Raw genomic sequence first — 23,665 nt, 5'->3', positions numbered from 1 at the left:
GTTTGAAAATTTGTAAATACTAAAATTGAGAATGGAAATGGGGAATGTGTCAAAGAGACAACAACCCGACCATAGAAAAAACAACAACAGAAGGTCTCCAACAGGTCTTCAATGTAGCGAGAAATTCCCGCACTTTAAAAAATAATTACTATACTATAGTCCTCCTTGTGGCTGAAGCTACGGGGCGCCGAATGGGACTATTGTGGTTTTGTACAAAATTCAATTCTGTCATAACAAAATATTTTTTGTCTTACAAAACTATGTGCTACAGACTTGTTTTGTGAGAACTTCAATTTTGTGATGACAAAATTCATTTGTGTAGACAAAATTCATTTTTGTCATGACAAAATTCATTTTTGTAGACAAAATTCATATTTGTCATGACAAAAGTCAATTTTGTCTTAAAGGTATGCAAATATAAACATATTTGCATACAAAATTGACTTTTGTTACCTGATATGGAAATTAAATCACAAAAGTCAATTGTGTACGGTAAGAAACAAAATTAACTTTTGTGAGACAAAACTGACTTTTGTGAGACAAAACTGACTTTTGTGAGACAAAATTGACTTTTGTGAGACAAAATTGACTTTTGTGAGACAAAATTGACTTTTGTGAGACAAAATTCAATTTTGTCATTTTTGTTGAGACAAAATTCAATTTTGTCATTTTTGTTGAGACAAAATTCAATTTTGTCATTTTTGTTGAGACAAAAGTCAATTTTGTTAATTTTGTTGAGACAAAAGTCAATTTTGTAAATTTTGTTGAGACAAAAGTCAATTTTGTTGAGACAAAAGTCAATTTTGTCAATTTTGTTGAGACAAAAGTCAATTTTGTGACGACAAAATTCATTTTTGGATGACAAAATTCAATTTTGTAACAACAAAATTGACCTTTTTGAGACAAAATTGACTTTCGTGAGACAAAATTGACTTTCGTGAGACAAAAATCAATTTTGTTGAGACAAAATTCAATTTTGTTAATTTTGTTGAGACAAAATTCAATTTTGTTAATTTTGTTGAGACAAAAATCAATTTTGTCAATTTTGTTGAGACAAAATTCAATTTTGTCAATTTTGTTGAGACAAAATTCAATTTTGTCAATTTTGTTGAGACAAAATTCAATTTTGTCAATTTTGTTGAGACAAAATTCAATTTTGTCAATTTTGTTGAGACAAAATTCAATTTTGTCAATTTTGCTGAGACATAAGTCAATTTTGTCAATTTTGTCTCACAAAAGTCAATTTTGTGTAACAAAAGTCAATTTTGTGTAACAAAAGTATTTTTTGTGTAACAAAAGTCAATTTTGTGTAACAAAAGTCAATTTTGTGTAACAAAAGTCAATTTTGTTTAACAAAAGTCAATTTTGTGTAACAAAAGTCAATTTTGTGTAACAAAAGTCGATTTTGTATGCAAATTAGTTCACAGAAACCAAACTAAACTAATTTAAGTACAAAATTGACTTTTGTCGCTCAATTTTCAAATTAGGTAACAAAAGTCAAGTCTGTGAAACAAAAATGAATTTTGTCATGACAAAAGTGACTTTTGTCCGCTGATAGATAATTTTGTATGACAAAATTTTAAATTTGTAGTATGATACAAATTTTGTTAAACTGAACTCATTTTTGTTGAACAAAAGTCACTTTTGTCCGTACAAAATTGAATTTTGAGTACAAAATCACATTTTGATATGAGCGGTACTGACGAGTCAAATAATGTAGACGAAACGCGCGTCTGGCGTACTAAATTATAATCCTGGTACCGTTGAAAACGGGAACCACACTTATCCTTTTCCGGAATTTGTATTTCTAATTAGAGTTCTTTTAAAAAAAACTAAAAAAATCCCATTCTATTTTTAGCATAAATCAGACGCTTCTGGAAAATTGGAAAGTAGAGTCTTGGTGTTGGAAAAGCGTACCATTGCCAGATTTGCGCCTTTGGTAATGTTGTTTTGGTTTGATATTGAATGCACTCAGAAGATGAACGAAGACAGCACGTTCTTATTCGATTTTTAAGATACCAAATCTTGCTGCCATATTGACCTATATTTCGTGGCGCTTCTTTTAAATAAAAGCAAGGACGTATAACTAACATCTACTATACGTCCTCGATAAAAGTATGTGAGATCAGGGGCGGATCCAGCCATTTTAAAAACGGGGGGTCCCTAACCCGGACAAAAGGGGGGAGGGTTCCAATTACATGTCCCCATTCAAATGCATTGATCGTCCAAAAAAAGGGGGTTCCGGACCCCCCCTCTGGATCCGCACCTGGAGATTTTAAATATATATCATTCTACATGCATGTTGATGAACAATAACATAATATTTACATAACATATAGAGCGATCATATAGAAATCCCATACGAAGCTCAAAAGATTAATTTTGATGTTGGTTTTTATTTTTAAATCGATCAGGCTTGATTGGTAAGGAGTAATTGCTGAAAATTCTACAAATTTAACATAAAAATTTATGAATTCAGGTTTTGCGCCCAAAATCACGTTTTGTCTGGTAAAACCTGTCTGTTTCGCCCACATCAAAATTCATGCACATTTACATTCGCACCGATATATTTTAACACCTTATTAATTATTATTGTATGTATTATTATTGGGTGAGGGTAGGAGGGGTCCTGATCCCGAAATCCCGGACTTAAAAACATAAAATCCCGAAGTCCCAGCCTTAAAAATACGAAATCTGGAGGTCCTGAAATTCGAATAAGAATTCCCGGATCCCGAAAGGGTCAATCCCGAAATCCCAAGCTTAAAAACACCGGATCCCAGAGTCCCTATAAAGGCCCTTATCCCCCTCAGTATAATTTCCCCCTTTAAACCAAACAAATAAACAAGTAGTAAGCTTGGTTAACATAGTTAAAAACAATAATACACAAATCAATTTTATAGGAATGGATGTGCCAGAGGTGCCATGCAGTCCTCGTAGTACACTGAAGAGGAAGCGTTCTGCATCAGATACAACTCCTAAAATCCAAGGTAAGAAATTGCAAACTTGAAAAATGAATATTTGAATTAAATTTGAGTACATGCATGAGGCTAATTAAGATATACTATACATGTAGCCTACATAACTTAATTGAGTATCATAATCATGATAATATATAGTCCAAATAATTATGAAGTCTTGAAAGGCTTTTATAATTTTTTTCTTTGACGCCTTACATCATGTACATCGATGTAAGGCTTCAAAGAAAAAAAGAAAATAGCCTTTCAAGACGTCATAATTATTGTGACTAGATAATAATAATTGCTTACAATATGATCCACTGCATTTGAACTTTGTTGGGTAGCAATCATAGCTTATCTACTCTTTTTTATAATGTAAACAAACAGAAATGCCAAAATAACCTCAAAGTACAACAGACCTTTCACAAACCTCTTATACATGTTATAAATCAAACTTTTCTTCTAAGGAAAATAACAACCATAAAGGGGGAGGGGGTCAACATACAAACTTGGGTACAGACATCTGCAAATAGGGAAAATAAATTCAAATAGATAAGCTGAATTAGTTCTAATTCATTGTAATTAATAAAGTCAGTGTATACAAAATTTTGTAAAATTCACTTATTCAGCCAAATTTATCTTAATAGGAGAGATAAGATGTCAGGAATTACATCAGAGAAGGAAACTACAAATGGTAGATAGATATACAGTTATCGTCGTGTCATATGTTTTTGTATCAACCTCATTTCATCGGTTTCGACTGCATACGCGTACATTGTGGTGTGTTTTTAGGTTTCTATATTTAGAACAACAACACCACTACAACTTGGCATATATATTTAAAACATATTCAACGTCCCCGTTAGAACAAATTAATTAAAACTGACCTATTTAGCCATTTTTATATAATGTTAAAAATATGCACCACTAGAATAGTTGTGGAAAAAAATTCAAAAGGGTTAAAATAAAGTCCAGATATGTTTTTTGTAAGTCAGACACCGGATCTTGAAAACACCTGACTGTCATGTGTTTTTTTGGCTGTTTTAATTACAAACCAGCGAGTTAAAATTAGCAGGGTTCTTATATAAAATGGTTGTTCAAAATCTAATTATTCAATATTTCATTGACAATTTTCTTTATGCATCCTTGATACATGAAGATGAAAACAGTCTTAACTTTTTATATTTAATCCTAAATTTTGAAACTGCATTTTATTTTAATAAAAATAATGTATTTTGTACAAACCAGGTGCCAATCTGAAATTAATCAAAATCTAAAAATTTCAGGACACGAAACACCAACCTAAAACTATATGCTAGTAATTTTTAGTACTGACAAGTATTTGATAACTTTTTTTATGATTTAAGCGATCACCAGAACCACAACTTTAGAAAATATTAATTTCCGGATTTTGTAGTCATTTCCTGTCTGTGTACCAATCCATTTTTGATTCATACGAAAACATATGACACCGGTTTTTTTACATAGAAAAATCACAAAGTAATCAGAAAAAGTAAAAAATCGTAGTAGGCATTGACAAAAAAAACTAGATACCTAAAACCAATCTACAGGACATGCTTTTTTAAATTTGAGTAAACACCTGAATAAAAACTCAACAGTGAAAACTCTAAGCAGTGACCATTGATATAAGTACGAAAACACATTACTGGATGATACTGTCATTTGTATTTCTATTTTCAGGTCCCATAGCAACAATAGATTTAAAAGGCCCATCAAAAGTGGAATATGGAAAAACAGCTTCTTTGGTGGCTAAATGCAATATTGGATCACTTGATGCCTCCCACTTTACTGGCAAGTGGCAGCGCATTGACAAAGGGAAAGTTACTGACCTGGATTTATCATTAGATAAATATAATGGTAGTTCTACAGATCTCAAGAATGCAAGACTCATGATAAAAGACATAAAGACTGCTGACAAAGGAACTTATCAGCTTTCCATATGTAAAGACAATAATTACATCACCAGTCAGTTTGTACTTAATGTGCACATGAAACTAGGTATACATGTACATTGACCTATATATTATTTTGCTATTTTGGTTCCTTTATTAATATCCTATTAATATAAACTAGTGTTATGAAAAGTTAATTATATGAAACTGAGAAGTGAACTCCCTTCAGTTTTAATCTTTAGCATTATATACCCCTAATATACACAGAAAAATGTCCAACAAAATATAACTTGAGGAAAACTAAAAAATCATGATTTTAAAATTCCAATGGAGATTTGCATTGCAATGGGAGATAACTCTGCTAAAAAGGCAGAAAAATAAAATAAAACTCGATACAAAATTATGACTTTACCGCTTCTATTCAGCACAGTGTATTGGTTCTTGATTTTTTAGCAGTCTTTAGAGTATAACAAACATCTAAAAAGGTGTTTTCATATTTTTTATCAAGCTAGATTTCATAATTCATTAGTTGACCATTTATTAAATTTTCAACATGTCAAGGTAAAGAATCTCAAATTTAATAAAAATTATAAAGCATATATTCTTTTTTTGTGGTTTAAAGTTTCTTTACACTATGAAGATGCTGATTAAATATAATTTACATTTAAACAATACCAAATTTTCACATTATTTTTCAAAATGGTCACAAAGCCACAAATTTGGAATGTCTTTAATGAAAAATGTGTGATTTTTTTTATAAATACCAATAACACTTCTGCTTTGTTCATTTCATAAGCAGAATATGATTACAATATAGTTAAATACAAACTTATAACCAAATCAAAATACCATGCTTTAAATGAATTTTAAGAAAATCAACTAAAACCTGAGGAAAAATACTCATTATTGCAGAGTTATCTTTCCATTCCAATAGATATAGGAAGATGTGGTGTGAGTGCCAATGAGACAACTCTCCATCCAAGTAACAATTTAAAAAGTAAACCATTATAGGATAAAGTACGGCCTTCAACGCGGAGCCTTGGCTCACACCGAACAACGAGCTATAATTTTGGGCCCCAAAATTACTAGTGTAAAACCTTTCAAACGGGAAAACCAACGGTCTAATCTATATAAACAAAACGAGAAACACGTATATATTACATAAACAAACAACAACTACTGTTTAAGTTAGATTTTATGGGACTTTTTTAGGTGTACATTTGGGGCTTATTGCTATATAGATAAGAACTATAACATTTTCTGTTGCAATTAGTTTCAGATTAAACCTTACAATGCCTTAGTTTGAACGGACTATAAGGATTTATAAAGTTGATTTTATTTGTTATTTTAGATGAAAAGAAAAAAATCAGATATGAGCTCCTGAATGATAAGGGACAAGAAGCCTTGAAATGTTATTTTGATACCCATGTTCCAGCAAGCCAACTTGATATGCATCTTTCAAAATACAAAAGTGATCTCAATTTTAAGCGACATTGTAACCATCATCAACTGGGAATTCTATTTCCAGTAGGTATGTATAATTTTAGTCTTAGTTACTGCCTGACATATTTTTAACTGATTTTCCACACAAGTTTCACTGATGATTAAGTAGATCAGACAAGACATCTGCATCAATTGATATTACATGTAGTTGTAAATCCTATTTGGGCCTAAATTAATATATTATTTGTTTCCCCAATACCGACCCTGCCAAGCTAGATGTGGGTAGGTAGATAGGGAAATAATTTTTTTTCTCCAAAAAGCTAGAATATTATCGGACAGTTCGGCAAGCCTGAAAATCCAAAATGAATAAAATAATATTTGACTTAGTTATAACAATAAAATTTTATGACTAGCACCATTTTTGCAGGGTTGGTGGGGATTGGGGAAACAAACAATATTTTATTTTAAGCCTTGTTATCCATGTTTGCTGCTGAATATATAGTTACATTAATGTATTTTTATGCCCCATTTATGGGCATTATGTTTTCTGGTCTGTGCATCCGTTCTTCCATCCATTCGTCCGTCCGTATGTCGTTGTTCGTTCGTCTGTCCCGCTTCAGGTTAAAAATTTTGGTTGAGGTAGTTTTTGTTGAATTTGAAGTCCAATCAACTTGAAACTTTGTAAACATGTTTCCTATGATATAATCTTTCTTATTTTAATGCCAAACTAGAGATATAATTCCATTTTCACTGTCATGACTGTCCATTGAACATAAAAAAATTATTGCTCAGATGGGGCATCCCTGTACTTGGGACACTTTCTTGTTTCGTGCAGTTTCTCAGCATCTCAGTAAGCTTAAGAAAAAAATACCAGTATGTCAACTCAAGTATACATGCATGCTGTATATATTGCAGATAATCAAATTATCATTTAAAACATTTTTAATTTGCTGTAAAACAGTTGAGATCACATTGCTAAATTTGCATAAACTTGTTTTATGGCAATGCAATTTATATATATATACATTTAGCACTTTAACATTAGTATGCCATCAACAAATGATTAAATGTGATTTATTTTACTGTAAGCTTAAGGTCAAAGGCCTTAATTTTATGTCAAACTCTAATTACTATCATGACTATAGCCTAAATGTGATTCTTTTAAGATTTATAACATTTAATTTAATGCCATGTTTACGAATTCCCATCTATCTAATTTATTTAAATTATTTCAGGCAAAGCAGTATCATCAAAAAAATTAGATACTAGCTTGTTATACAAGTTATGTCGTAATACAATAGGACTAGCTCCACCACGGCAAGGATGGGATAATTTGCCAAATCCTGGTGATTTAACTGAATCTGATGACATTGAAAGGATACACAAACACAGAAATCAATTCTCTCATAAGGGACAAGAAAAGATAGAAAATTTAAATACAGAATTTAAAGATTTATCAGATGTAAGTATGAGATAACAGGAATTAGCTATTTATTTTAAATGTCCGAAAAAAGGCTGATTGTTGTTAGGAAAATGTTTCAATTGTGCTCGCATGTTACAGCTTTTCATTGTCATTCTGCTTGTAGTGAAACTTTGAGGACAGACACAATGAATGCAATATAACTCACACTGATTGAGTTGGGTGTCTCTCAGACAGTATTGTCTGAATCAAATCTATATTCAGAATTACAAAATTTCACAAAGAAACCAATAATCAATGCATGGCTATAAAAAAGTATCAACTGTTTTCAACAGGATGATATCTAATAAACCATTTCCACTAACTCTGAAGACAGCCAATAAGTATGCATGCAACAGTACAAAGGGCAGAGAAAAAACAATTATTCACCAAAGTACAAAATGTATTAAGACTTTTTTTACACTTTTCAACCTAATTTAGGCCACGTTGTTTTATTTGTTGGTTTACAGATTTTTTTTAAAAACTTTTCAAGACAGAAAAATATTCAAAATAAAATATAAATTTCACTTTTCTGATAATATGTTTGTTATGCTATTTTGACATCATTTCTTAAATTTTAGTTCGATAAAATATTATTGGTCAGCTGTCATAAACATTGCATGAGATTGTCTAAAAATTTCCCTTAAAAAAAAGGGGGGGTGCAGGGACAAAGACGAAATTAAATAGACTCATCCACTGGAAAAACGAGAATGTCGAGGTTATCTGTTGTCATGCATTTTGTGTTTTATTTAAATCGACGATATTTTTTTATTATCTATAAAACAAGAAAATTTCAAATGATTTGTTAATATTCAGTACTTTTACATGATGTCTTGAACTTCCACCTGTCCACATTTGGACAAATCTATTTCTATGAGACGATGCATCTTACGGACTGATGACAAATAAGGGAAACAAACTTATTGTGTAATTGGTTTTTAAAGCAGTTTTCCTTCCGCAAAATTATTTGAGCAAACGACATTTCAAGGTCAGTTATGATTGATTTGTCTATTTTAAGAACCGTAAACTGGAAGATTTATTTTTTCACAACAGAAAATGTTATCAATTCTGTTAGTGATTAATGCATTTCACTTCATAAGAAAAGAATATTTTAATTGTTTTTCAAGGATAATGTATTTGTTAGGGTCGGCGGGAATAAAAAAACATGAAAAGTCAATTTTATTTTTATTAAGGAAATCCGCAAAATCGGGTCGGCGGATCTGTAAACCAACAAATAAAAAAATCCTGTCCTATTTAATAATATCATTTACAAGACATTCTTGTTTACAATTTTACAAAAAATACACACATCTGCATTGCCTTTTTTTTTAATATTTTGTGAACAAATTTTAACTTGTTATAGGCCATAGTAAGACTTGGAGGAGGGAAATTTAAGAAAGAAGTAAAAAGAATTAAGACGTTAAAGATTGATGATTTGGAGAACGATAGAATTCGCAATATTGAAGATGTTACATTGGAGTCATTAGAGCTGATTCGCAGTATTAAAAAAGACACTGTGAGTATAGTATATCAGGACGTATTATACATAGTTTACATGACCTTCTGCTGTTGTTTTTTCTATGGTCGGGTTGTTGTCTCTTTCACAAGCTCCCCATTTCTAATTCTAAATTTTATGTAAAGTATGCAATAAGGTCAGTTTAAAGGAAACAACTAATGATAAATTAGTATTTTTAGGTGTACAGTTGTATAATTTTCAATTAACACTTCTCATTTCCATGTAACAGTTTACATGTAAAAGTTTGTGTTTTAAGGTTAGTATTAGGAAAGCCATTTACAATACATGTAAGCCAATGCTATTAAGTTATGCAGTCATATAAGCATTGGAATGTCTCATTTCCTTGGAGATTTTATTGCCTTGCACACTCTCTTGAGTAAAGTTCACCTTGAAAGTTTGCAGAGTTGACAAACATGGTTATTTAAAGTGTAATTAACATTTTAATTTTAACATTTGTATTTGACTGTAAGATTACATACTGACAGGATATATTTTTGTGTTAACTGTTTATTTTTGTCTAGGCAATTATATTGAAAGCTAGAATAGATGAAACAAGAATGTGTCTAAAGTACACGGATGCCTCACTTGCACTATCATTTTCCATGTTCAATGGACCATGACATTGGGTAAAAGATCTAATTTGGCATTAAAATTAGAAAGATCATACCATAGGGAACATGTGTACTAAGTTTCAAGTTGATTGGACTTCAACTTCATCAAAAACTACCTTGACCAAAAACTTTAACCTGAAACTGGCACTTCCATTTTCTATGTTCAATGGACTGTGAAATTGGGGGCAAAAGTCTAATTTGGTTTTTAGATTAGACTGATCATATCATAAGGAACATGTGTACTAAGTTTCAAGTTGATTGGACTGCAGCTTCATCAAAAACTACCTTAACCAAAACTTTAACCTGAAGCGGGACAGACGAATGAACAGACGGACGCACAGACCAGAAAACATACATGTAATGCCCCTCTACTATCGTAGATGGGGCATAATCGTAGAGGGGCATAAAAATAAATTCAATTTAATATTGAAATAAAAACAACCAAAAGCTCTGTTTTATGAGTTGATATTTGATCAAGTCATTTTTAATTATGAATCTTGAAATCATGATAATGAAAATAACTGACATATTGGATTTGCTTTAAAAATGAAGAATAATGCATATTACGTATAATGTCTTTTTTGCTTTTAGGAAGAAACAAAAAATAGTAAAAGAAATCAAAATGGAGCACCATTCTTCTTGTGTAAGCTTTATCTGCAAAGAGTATGCCATCAATGTAGTGGAAAATTTGAAAGGCCAATAAAGCCTCCAAAGGATTTTGTTTTCAGACGAAAAATACCAAAAGAGTATTTTAATACTACCGGAAGATGTTTATCCTTTAGGAAAGTGCATTATCATATTGAGTGTGTTGATGACAAAGAAAACATTTGCAAAATTCCACCTAAAGAAGGAATTAGTCTTTCAAAATCCCACATTGAATATTTTGAAACGCTAGGGCATCACAGTGTGTGTGACTGTGCTAAAAAGTTAGATCTTGTTGCTGTTTGACTGTTGTTGCACAATCAAAAATGCTGTAAAATCTTAAATTCAAGTATCTCTTGATCTAGTCATAATGAAACCCCAGTATTGTATAAATATTAATTGAATTCTTCATGTATCATTCAATTATTTTATGAATATAAAATGAAATAACAGATGAAAACAAAACAGTACAGTAAATATTTGTAAACAGGAGGAAGCACATTCAATTTATAATATTTTAGCAACTTTTTGTTGGATAGTTTTCTCTTTCTTATTATAGCAATTTAAGTTTGAAAATATTCTCACCTTTTATTTTATAAAAAAATACATATATATTCTATTTATACCCCTGAGCTTTGAAAAAGTTGGGGTATACTATTTTACCTCTGTCCATCCATCCCATGATTATTTAAACAGAATGTTTGATGAATTAGTTTTCATTAAACACCTTCAGAATTAAAAAAGAAATTTATTGTTTTCCTGCTACATCATGTACATAGCAAAAGCCTTTAAAGGTATAGATTTGCAGTACTGTTTTTTCTAAATATTGAAGTATCATGAGTTATCTCCCCTTTAAATATTAAATTCACATAAACATCATTAGTTATCATTATTTTTACCATTTATTTTTGTGTTATGGCTATTATTTTCTTGACTATTTAAATAGAAAGACTAAATTGCAAGAACATCTACACAGAAGATCTACAAATAAGTGAACATGATTGTAAGAGTTGTTGCCCTTTGTAACCTGTCTTTGATGTTTTGCCTTTTTAACTCTAAGAAACTCTACACAGCAATATTCATCTGTTACCGACCGTGCAAAGGCTGTATAGCCAGTCGAGGTCGTTAAAACTTCCATTCATGGTATTCATCTGCTTGACAAGATCTACAAATAATTAAACATGTCTAAAATCATCTGTCTACCCAATATAAGAGTTATTGCCCTTCAAATACACTTGTTATCTGTTGGTAATCTTTTCAAGCTAAAGCAGATAGAAGGCTGATTTGTTTTTTAATTATATATATGGAAGCTACCAAGGGGACATTCAAATCTCATACATGTCATGTTACCATGGTTACAGTTTTGTACATATTACAGTTTTTCTATATTATCTTAAACCTATAAATGAATTTTTTAAATATTTTTAGAAAGACTGTACACAATTTATTTTTTCTGGTAGATGAAAATCATGCATATATATGAATTGCATTTATTTATATTAGGATTTGAAAAATGAAATAATTCATTTGAGATCCAAACTAGCTACATGAAAGCAATGCATCTGAGAATAATAAGAATATAAAAAGAACAATCATGTTATCAAATGGACCAACTAATACTGATTACATAAAGGAAGTTTATGGTGTGAGTATGTATTTATGATGATAAAATCTCAGTGTATATTACAAATTGATGCTTGACAATTTTAAAGTTTTTAATAAATTTTTATGTTAAATTTATTTTGTCATTGTTCATTGTTGGTGAGAAAGCTATTCAAGGGATACATTGTCAACTAGTATGACATTTGTTACTTAACAGTTACAAGTTATTTTCCATTATTTTTTCTATGCTGTGTTTTGTGTTCTTGTGGTTGTTTTCTTTATGTTGCCATGGTATTGTTAGTGTTTTTATGCCCCACCTACAATAGTAGAGGGGCATTATGTTTTCTGGTCGTCCGTCCGTTTGTTCGTCCCACTTCAGGTTAAAGTTTTTGGTCAAGTTAGTTTTTGATGAAGTTGAAGTCCAATCCACTTGAAACTTAGTACACATGTTCCCCATGATATGATCTTTCTAATTTTAATGCCAAATTATAGTTTTGACCCCAATGTCATGGTCCACTGAACATAGAAAATGAAAGTGCAAAGTTCAGGTTAAAGTTTTTGGTCAAGGTAGTTTTTGATGAAGTTAAAGTCACATCTACTTGAAATTTAGTACACATGTTCTCTTTGATATGATCTTATTAATTTTAATTTCAAATTGAAAGTTTTGACCCCAATTACACGGTCCACTGAACATGGAAAATTATAGTGTGAGTGGGGCATCCGTGTACTATGGACACATTCTTGTTTTTTCAATTATGAGTTGGACTAAACATACTACAGAAAATATTGTGATTAATATTATACAAAACAAACATGAAAAAATACAAGCTATTTTGCTAATATTGATTTGTTATTTGTTATTAGTTGGTTAACATCCAGTGGCAAATATTTCATGGAAAATCAGGATGATACAAGCTAAGACAACTAAAGAATGAATACAATATATGAGTAATACAGACTCTTGAAAACCAAGTTGCAATCAGGTGCACTGTTAAAACTAAGGAGAAGTGGTATGCTTGGCAAAGAGACAACAGCTACTATCCACCATAAACCAATGACTTGAATGTTATAAAGTATGGGCTCTACCTTCGTCAATGAGTAAAATCCATACATTATAACACATAATAAAAAAAGACCACTAACATAAAAAAAATGAAAATAAGACAAACCATAACAAGCCACCTGATTTGAAATAAATGGCAAACTAAAAAAATATGCATCAAGCAGCATTAAGCAACACCACATAAATCAAAATAGTAATATTTGACAAATATAATATAATTATCAAAGGGACCAATTAATGCTGATTATGTAACGGGAATTTATGGTGCAAGTCTGTATCTTTAAGCATACATTATCACAAGTAGGTGCTTGGAAATGTTGAACTTTATAGCAAAATTTATTTCTTCCATGACATAGTTCATTTGTGATGATGAAGTTATTTAGGAGGACGTTTACATTTAAAGAGTCTGATAGCTCTAAAAAATGATCATTATTTCCATATACATACATATTAGTCAGCTGTGCATGTAAACTCTATTTTTTCATTTAACCGTGACCTCTATTTTCATGGTTCTTAAACAATGTGGTTGGTTCATTTCTAAGATACTTTTGAGCAATAGAGCCACTATACACATGTATTTTGTTTGTGAAGTAATTGTTGGGTGTACATGTCTATCTTATGAAATTGACCACATTTTAAGGTTCATTAAGGTCACTGTTTGATCAGATGTTCATGGTTTTGTCAGTTCATCAAATACTAAAAACAATAGATCAATTATAATTGATGTACAGAGTTATTGTAAGATGTTCATATCTGTCTGGCAGTTTTCATATGACTTTGACCTCAGTTTTTTGGTTCATTTGTCATGGTAACCATATGATTTCGTAGTTTTGTAAGTTCATCAGAGACTAAATATAAAAAAGAAGATGTGGTATGATTGCCAATGAAACACCTGTCCAGAAGAGACCAAAATGACACAGACATTAACAACTATAAGGTCACAGTACGGCCTTCAACAATGAGCAAAGCCCATGCCACATAGTCAGCTATAAAAGGCCCTGATAAGACAATGTAAAACAATTTAAACGAGAAAACTAACGGCCTTATTAAGCAATAATAAGTGTAGGAAATGATTGTAAAATGCAAATGTCTGTCTGGCAGTGTTCATCTGACCTTGATTTCATGTTCATGAAATAAGTGATATTTGTAGTAAAACATTTATTTTTTAAGTGAAAACTTTTATCATAACTTTTAACATAAGTGAAACAAAGAGAAATTTCACCATAGAAACTATTGTTACAAAGGAGAGGGAGTGTAGACACAAATTTGTAAAGGACCACACAAATTTCACTTTAACAATGCATTGAAGATGTTACCAAAATATTTGCCTTTTTTATTGACAACATAGTTTCAACAGACATAATTGTATTTCGTACCCTTACACGTTACATACCACCTCTTTTTGTACTATAAAAAAAAAAAGTGCACCAATTTTTTATTTTCTCACTGTAAATTAGTTCCTGCACATGACCACAGTTGCTTACAGTGATAGATGCACATCTGGTATAGTCCAGTCATTCTAGCCAAAATATGACCAAACCTCAAACTAATTGCAACAGAATGTTCTTCTAGTTTTTCTAGCTGATTTAGGTCTACTGTTGAACATAAAAAAATCGAAAATGGTTGGATGAAGGGAAATTGTTAATTTTGGGTGAAAACCTTGATTTTAGGTGAAAAATCGCTCAAAACTGGTAATTTGCCGTGACTCAAAAACAAAAATAGCAACTTGCATAATTTTTAATCAAGTCGATAGTTCTTATAACAGTAATGATTTTACTCCAGATAGAGGAGGAAAGAATAAAGTAGAAGAATATGAAGCAGAATTCTCACACATACCCATCTCAAAGACATAAAAGAAAAAAGATTTTTAGTATCACTTTCAAATAAATTAATAATTTTCTGTAACTCATTGCAAGGTTTGTATACAATCAACATGACTGGTGCTACATGTGGAGCAGGATCTGCTTACCTTTTCAGAGTACTGTATCTGAGCTCACCTACAGTTTTTGTTGGGGTATGAATTGCTCAGTCTTATGTTTTCTTACATTGTGTATGTGTATGGTTATTTATCTGTTGGTCTATTTCTATTTTTTGCCAAGGTGTCTAGTTTATTTTGTATATTTTTTACATACAAGTTTGAATGTCCCTCTGAAATTTTTCACCCTACTTTTTCAACCATGTTAACCTTATGTGGCAATAAGAATTCATAACATTTGGCTGAGGCAAACTAATGAAAGAGAACGGAAACAAAACAAAACTCAGCAATTTTTCCATTTGTAAAGGGACATAGCTCTAAAACAGTTAAACTTACACTATCAAAATTCAAACTTGATCTGTGATATGTGGTTATAATAATGTACAGTAGTTGTCCTTTGTTTATGTAATATATACGTGTTTCTAGTTAATTTTATATAGATTAAACTGTTGGTTTTCCCGTTTTAATGGTTTTACACTAGTAATTTTGGGGCCCTTTATAGCTTGTTGTTCTGTGTGAGCCAAGGCTCGGTGTAGAAGGACGTACATTGACCTATAATGGTTTACTTTTTTTTAAATTGTTATTTGGATGGAGAGTTGTAACATTGGCACTCACACCACATCTTCCTATATCTATATATAAGCATTGCGTACAATCTTCATAACATATTTGGTTGTGGCAAACATAAGTTAGAGATCAGAAACAAAAAATTCACCCATTTTTCCATTTGTAAAGGGGCATAACTCTAGAAAGGTAAACTGATATGATCAAAACTCAAACTTGGGTGGTGTTTTATGGTCCTTAGCATGTTGTTTAAGTTTCATAACATTTGATTGAGGCAAAGTAAAGTTAGAGAACAGAAACCAACTATCGGAAGGAAGGACAGGGGTAAAACTTAATGCCCCTCCACTACAGGGTGGGCATTAAAAAAGTCACAGGTATTAACTTGTATCCCTGTTGAAGTCAGAGATGAGTTGTCAATTGTTTTTATTTCTACATTGAAAGTAGCTCCCTCTCCCCATCTGGTTTCACAGGATGAAATCTTTTTTTCTGGTCCACTGTGTTCTCAATAAGTTGTTTACGTGCCTGAGAAATGTGTGGAAGAAAGTCACATGTTCCCTTGAGATTATTCATATCTTCATCCGAAAGACATGGTGGTAATGTCATGTGATTCAGTACCATCCAAAGCATTAAAACTGACGACATGTTTAATGTTTCATATGTTGACTCTGATGGTGCTTCATTCCATAGCGGTATAGGTTCTCCATAGTTTCTTAATAGAATGTCATTCTCGCAGTCATACATATATATATCAAAATGATTTTCAGTTACTGCCAGTGTTGGTATTAAAGTTGATGTGAATTTTATATGTTTCCTTTTTTGTAAAGATCTTTGGTAAAAGGAAAAAGTAATAACTTGAGAAATAAATTTTGAAATATTTTTCCTATATCTCAGGGCATGGCTTGTATTATAATTGTCAGAATCACTTATATTTGGTCCATCCATTTCCTCCAGATACCTATTGTCCTCTGATGGGTACACAATGTTGAAGAAATCACCACCCTGTGTATAAAGTTTAACATCAGGTTGTCCATAAAATAAATACTCACTTCCTGTAATTTTAAATTATTTCTTAATTAATTGATAAAAATAAGTGATGTCCCATAGTAATTATTCTAATGTGACATATGTATTTTTGTAAGCATAGCACTGAAAAGATTTATATTAATATTATTTTATTATACATTAATACTAAAGCGTTTACACATATAATAATTGTTATATATTATAGCGGACTATATGGGCTTTGCTAATTGTTTAAGCCTGTTCATTGAACTATACATGCAGTTGCTAATTTCTGTGTCATTTGGTGTCTTGTCTCATTTGTAATCATACCACATCTTCTAGACTACTTTGGAAGGTAGTATACCTGACCTAATAATGACTTAACAGTTCAGCTAGCTAGCAAGCTAACCAAAGATATTACTTATACCTACACTCGATGCAATCGTCTGTAAATATAATTTCTGATTAGTCGAATTATTGTATGGCAGTCTCATTAGTATTTACCTCTTATCTCCCTTAACCATACTTATCTCCCCTTAATCACACTTACCAATTCCAGTATTTCCTAAAAGTATTTCATCATCACAATGTCTGCAAGGACACATCTCAAACTTTGACTTGTCAGTGTTGTTATTGGCTACAAATCTTAAATATCCCCCGACAGATGTCAGCCTAGAGAATAGGTGGTTTGTTAAGATGGTTGTGATGTATAATTCTTCATGAATTTGATTTGGTATATAACGAACTTTCTGAAGGCACATTTCATGAAACTCTGAAAATTAAAAAAAAAATGCATAAAATGTTATACATCTTTAATGATTAAATTGAATATGATAGTGTTTTTTTTAGCATGACTGTTTAGTCTTTAAATTTATTAATTTTTATACACCTAACATGTTAAACATTGTTAAACATGTTAAAAGCAAGCTTAGATATATTGCTTCCATCGTAGTAAATAAAAATTGTTGTGTTGTTTTGTTTTGTTTATTCTTTTCATTTTGGTTGTCAGCAGTAAAGTAAGTAACCCTAAAAAAATGGAATAATTTAAAAGTATATAAAGAAAAAAATTGGGAGAAATGAGTCAAGATATTATGACTTACTAGTTTAACTTGCTTTAATATAGTGTAAAATTTCTCAAAGAAAATGATTGCATTGGAAGATGAATCATTGAATGCATGTATGTACACTTTTTTTAAAAGACTACTATCATGACTATAGCATGCTACATTGTATAGCAGTCAGAGATCAGACATAAATAAGTCTAAATCTGCTTTTGACTCATAGAGGTCTAAATTTCTATATAGTGCATTTTAAAAGTTACATGTATGGATAAAAGTTTTGAATCTGCCAAATTATTTCATATACCTTTTTTAATGAAAAGGTAAATGTTACCCCCCCATACAGAAAAAAATGATCACTAGGCCAACTGCATTGCTCAACTGGCCGCCAGTTGAGGGATAGCTGGCCAACAGTTGAGCAAATAGTTGAGGGCCAGTTGAAGGATAGCTGGATTTTTGCCATGCAAATTAGGTAGCCCTCAACTATCAATGCTCAACTTTATGCAAATTAGTTGAGCAACGTTGAGAAAATATCATAGTTGAGGGCTAGGTGTCCAACAGTTGAGCAATTAAAGTTGAGGGCTACCTGGCCAACAGTTGAGGACCAGGTCATCAAAAGTTGAGGGCTAGGTGGCCAAAAGATGTGGGCCAGGTCATTAAAAGTTGAGGGCTAGGTCTTTAAAAGTTGAGCATTATGTGGTAATTGCAAACTGATGTAACTACACATTGTAGAAAAATAAATATAAATTGTGTATTTTTATAGCCAAAATACAGCTGAAAGATCTCAACTCACAACAGACTACTGTGCTTTATCCTTGTTTTTTAGAAGTTATCTAGCAAATTAAAATAGATCTCTAGTTTTATACCAATAGTAAAATAAACATGTCTCCTGTCTTACACATTTTGACAATATATAAATTAATGCATAAATATAGTCTCAATGTTTTCTTCACTCTTTAAAGTTTATAATTTTAGAAAACACTTTAAATATCACTGTTTTGAACTAAAATGGCATAATTATACACTTATTCAAAATGGTGGAAATCAAATCTAATCCAATGTACTTACCAAAAGATGTTTCCAGAAATATGTGTTAAAACATCAATCTTCCTAAATCCAAGAGTCATGTCATGCATGTCATCAGAAGAAAACACTGCACTTTTCAATGTCAATACAATTATTTGTAACTTTTTTATCTACATTCATTGTAAAATTCATTTTTTATTCATGATAGCTAGAAGACATCTTTGCTTGCCATGTGCATGCTCAAACCCAGTTCAAATTTTAAATGTTTGAGGTACTTTTGGGTACTGTGACAGTGTGATCATTTTGAGAATTGTCCCATATATACTAACTGTTAATTACATAAATCTTGAATATTTGATATATCTTATAATGAAAGAAATACTGTTTGTTTTTTATCTTTATGTCAAAGATTTAGTTAAGTTAAATTACAGAAAAATGTATAAGTACATGTGCTTCCCTTAATTTTGCCTCAAACACTGTGTACATTTATAATAGTACTTCCTGTCCATTTGCACAAAAGACTGATAAAACAGATGGCACATAACATTTATATCACCAGGTCATATTTCTAATTGCTCAACTTTTGCTCAACTATAAAAAAAAAATCAAAGTCTGAACGCTCAACTTTTCCTCAACTACAAAAATTTCAAAGTCTGAATGCTCAACTTTTCCTCAACTACAAAAATTTCAAAGTCTGAATGCTGAACTTTTGCTCAACTATATGAAAACCAAAGATCAATTGCTCAACTTTTCCTCAACTTAATGGCCAGCTTCAGTTGAGGGCCAGTTGAGCGACATATATCCAACACATAGTGCTTTGCCAGGTTTGAGTTGAGCTAAGATGCTCAACACCTAGCCCTCAACTATTTTGCCTAAAACAGCTAGCCCTCAACTGTCCGCCACATGGCCATCAACTGGCCCTCAACTCTTTTTTCTGTAGGGGCCACTTCATTTGTACATGTACAATGTATATACAGTATGTACTTCAAACAAAAATATATTAAGGGCATTTACGTTGAAATGCTCTAAGCATCATGTTTATATATGGTATAAAAAATGGCATGGAAATATTCAAAAATTGATGGCATGTTTTGGAGCATTACACATTATTTTTGAATGTCATTAAATTTCACTTATTGTTGAATTGTAATACTTGTGACAATGTCTTTGATGTATTAAGAATAAAAAGGAACGTTTTGTTTTGATAAACTAGTCTGACAGCTTGGAATAAGTTAAAACCATGATGTACGAATTGCAAATCATGTAAAGGATCATTTTACAAGTTCATTTTCGGTCTGTCAACTGGCCCCACTCATGACAAATAGATAAACCACTTATAAAAATGATGCAATCCCGTTGTATATCTTTGTCCCTGCCCACATCAATACCTTTGAAAGCCTTCAACGTAGTGCTATAAAAACAAATAGCTGTTAAAAACTCTGTTTTTGCAATAAAGTTATACATTTATATATAAATGTCAATCATGCATCAATTGTATGATTATGATACAATTAACAGGTTTCTTTTCAATTGCTATACAAATAACTTAGCTTACAAGTATAAAGTTATTCTCTAATAATGATACGAAAATGTATTTGCAATTATATTTTAAGAATGTTAAAAAAGTTTAATAAATTTCTTTTGTTTTTGTATTCTGTGTAGATTACAAAAATCAAAATAAGTTTTTATTTAAGTGCGGCTAGTTGGTAGACCTGAAAATTGTATGTAGAAGTAGAATTTTCCTTTTTTCATTAAGTGGGGCGAGTTGACATTGGAAAAATTAACTGGATTTAACCCTAAACACAAATGAGGAGATTTTTTAAAAAGTGGGGCGAGTTGATTAACCAGGTTGGGGCAATTACTTGATTTTTTTAATAGTGGGGCGAGTTTGTGAAAAAGTGGGGTGATTTGGTGTGGGGTGTTTTGCCAGTGGGGCGATTTGTCCTGCTTCCTACTGCATACATGTATCAATACTTTATGTAGTTGTATTCCAGTATTCTACTATCATGACTATGCAAATCAAAGGGAAAATAATTAATTGGTTGAAGCGATACAAATATTTGCAAATTTGAAATATTCTGCAACTAACAATGACTAAACATGTAAAACAATGGGGAAAAAAGAAGGGCACATGGAGCGGACTCAGAGAGAATGACCACTTGGCTAGCCAGTTTCACTGCGAACAGGTTCTAGGGCTACTGTGAATCAGGGCGACAGACACCCTTCCAGATGAAACATAATAAATGAGACTACAACATGTACAATATAAACAATGATGAAAAAAAAAAGTTGTGGTTTGATTGCCAATGCACATTTTATACTTGGTACATCTTAATTTTATGTATATATAATGTTTTTCAAAGGTACCTTTCTCTGCTATAAATCCATACTTTAAAATATCAGTGACAATTTTTATTCTAGGACTCCATCCATCATCAACACGCTCATATTTTAGGGCCTTGAAACTTTTTTCAAATATGGAAGAAAATTTTATTTTTGGAGTAAAAAGGGAAGTATTGTGTTTCTCTTCGTTTAGGTTCATAAATGTTCCGTTATTATCTTCACCATATTGGGAATAGTCAATATATGCATCCTGAAAACTTGTTCCCAATACAAATCCATTTATACGATATGGAGCAAGTTCAACATCACTAAAATTGTCAAGACTGTCACTTATGAAGCTATCTAAAGCATTTTTAGTTAATTTTTGGGCACTGTGTGTTGTGCTTGAAAAGGAACAATGAAAAGCTGATGATACTAGCCGAGGAGAACGTGCCAATTTAGTTCCACAGACAATCATCGCAGAAAAGATCATAACAGAGAATTCTTGTACAGGGGAAAGTAACTACTTTAAAATTTTATGTTCAAATGCTTCTCTGCATATATGAATCTCCTATCAGGTACACCTAATTGGCAATTTCCGTCCAATACACTCGGCCGTCCGAATTTGTTATTATTGTGTTTAAAGACCGTGGATATATTATCATGTCTTTAAGACCTTGTAGTTGTATTGTTTACAGGCGCTTGGGTGTATGATAAAGATATTTTTTTTATTTTCTTGTTGTTGTCTTCTTCTTCTTCTTCTTCTTCTTCTTCTTCTTCTTCTTCTTCTTCTTCTTCTTCTTCTTCTTCTTCTTCTTCTTCTTCTTCTTCTTCTTCTTCTTCTTCTTCTTCTTCTTCTTCTTCTTCTTCTTCTTCTTCTTCTTCTTCTTCTTCTTCTTCTTCTTCTTCTTCTTCTTCTTCTTCTTCTTCTTCTTCTGATGATGATGATGATGATGATGATGATGATGATGATGATGATGATGATGATTCTGTTTCTTGTTGTTGTCTTCTTCTTCTTCTTCTTCTTCTTCTTCTTCTTCTTCTTCTTCTTCTTCTTCTTCTTCTTCTTCTTCTTCTTCTTCTTCTTCTTCTTCTTCTTCTTCTTCTTCTTCTTCTTCTTCTTCTTCTTCTTCTTCTTCTTCTTCTTCTGATTCTTCTGATTCTTCTTCTTCTTCTTCTGATGATGATGATGATGATGATGATGATTCTGATTCTGATTCTGATGACCAAAGGTTGTGGGAGGCTGTTCCATATCCTTATGTTGTCTGGGAAGAAGGAATGCCTGTAAGTTGAAGTTCTGGCATACGGTACAAGAAACCGTGTTCTGTGTCCTCTTGCTACGGATGATGTAGACTGTAACTCTAGCGTTGTTATTGCTACGAGGCCATTTACTATCCTGTACATCATTACTGCTTTGCAGTTGGCCCTCCTCTCGGCTAGTGGTTGCCACTGTAGAGTTTTTAGCATTGATGTTACACTGCTGGTTTGTTGGTAGTTGTTCAATACAAACCGGGCTGATCTTCTTTGCACACTTTATAATTTCTGTATGTTAAGGTTGGTGAACGGGTCCCAGACTGAGCATGCATACTCAAGCAGTGGTCTTACTAGCGTTGTATAGCATACAGCCTTTGTTTGTTGGGGACAGTGCTGAAGATTTCTTTGGAAGAAGGCCCTGGTTGAATTAGCCTTTTTAGCTATAAAATTGAAAATGTTGCTGCAGCATTGCCGCAGCGTTGCGGCTTTATAGCTGCAACCTAATCAGGTTGCCAGAGGATTGTTGCCGGAGTAGTGCCGGATGATGCTGCTAGCGGCATTGTTCTGGCATCATTGCGACACTAATTTCTTTCAAAAGTAATGAGCACCACAATATAGCCAGAAAATTTGATGATGTCATTTCCTGCGTTTTTAGCTATTCCCTGTACTAAAGTGTGTTAGAAATCCACCATGTTGCTTGTGATTATAACTGTATTGAAGAATTTTGTGTTCTAGCTGGTTTTTTTTTTTGAAGATTTGAAGACTTGTAAGTAAACACATATCAAGTAATTGCATGTATAGAAAAGATCAATCTTGCATTGTGTATTTCAATAACATGGCCTCATCTGAGTTCACTATACATGTATCGGTGAAGTTTGTGGTTTTTTTTTGCAGCAGTTCAATTGCATACTTGTAGTTTGGTAAATAACACATTAAATGCTAAACTGAGGGCACATTGGCTGACATTTATTTTATGTGCCTGTGCATAAAAATTTATAATGCATGAAAGCATGTCATATATATGCATTGTCAACTTGTTTTTGCTGGCACAATACATTTTATACAAAGCACGGCCTATTTGCATGTTTTGTCACTAAAATGATGCAAGAATATAGCCGTATTAGCGCCGCAACAGCGTCACAATCATAATGCCAGAAAACTAATTTGCATACGAAATACGCTATAGCCGCATCAGTGCCGCAACATGATGTCAGAATATTGCCGCAACGGTGCCAGAATATAGCCGCAATTATGGTGC

General features: G+C 31.9%; 2 protein-coding genes across 7 annotated transcripts; one reads left to right on the top strand and one right to left on the bottom strand.

Moving 5' to 3' along the window:
• The first annotated feature begins 1,807 nt into the window (after positions 1-1,807).
• Positions 1,808-12,281, top strand: LOC134692922 (uncharacterized). Of its 6 annotated transcripts, none has more exons than XM_063553563.1 (7): positions 1,808-1,939; positions 2,901-2,987; positions 4,668-4,976; positions 6,222-6,401; positions 7,549-7,775; positions 9,136-9,288; positions 10,491-12,281. In XM_063553563.1, exons 2-7 carry the CDS (start codon positions 2,903-2,905, stop codon positions 10,845-10,847), a joined length of 1,311 nt encoding a protein of 436 aa, XP_063409633.1. In that variant the 5' UTR covers positions 1,808-1,939; positions 2,901-2,902; the 3' UTR covers positions 10,848-12,281. The 6 variants fall into 6 exon arrangements, with proteins under 6 accessions (XP_063409633.1, XP_063409631.1, XP_063409629.1 ...); XM_063553561.1 differs by having other exon boundaries at positions 4,665-4,976; XM_063553559.1 differs by having other exon boundaries at positions 4,659-4,976.
• A 3,870-nt stretch (positions 12,282-16,151) lies between these two features.
• LOC134693002 (uncharacterized) lies at positions 16,152-21,655 on the bottom strand. Its single transcript, XM_063553671.1, has 3 exons — positions 21,199-21,655; positions 17,298-17,519; positions 16,152-16,794 (listed from the first exon to the last, which is right to left on the bottom strand). Exons 1-3 carry the CDS (start codon positions 21,644-21,646, stop codon positions 16,175-16,177), a joined length of 1,290 nt encoding a protein of 429 aa, XP_063409741.1. The 5' UTR covers positions 21,647-21,655; the 3' UTR covers positions 16,152-16,174.
• Between the last annotated feature and the right edge of the window lie 2,010 nt (positions 21,656-23,665).

This window comes from Mytilus trossulus, chromosome 12 (genome assembly GCF_036588685.1).
Source record: "Mytilus trossulus isolate FHL-02 chromosome 12, PNRI_Mtr1.1.1.hap1, whole genome shotgun sequence".
NCBI lineage: Eukaryota > Metazoa > Mollusca > Bivalvia > Mytilida > Mytilidae > Mytilus > Mytilus trossulus.
The sequence above is the reverse complement of the archived record's forward strand: the minus strand, read 5'-3'. Positions and strand labels throughout refer to the sequence as shown.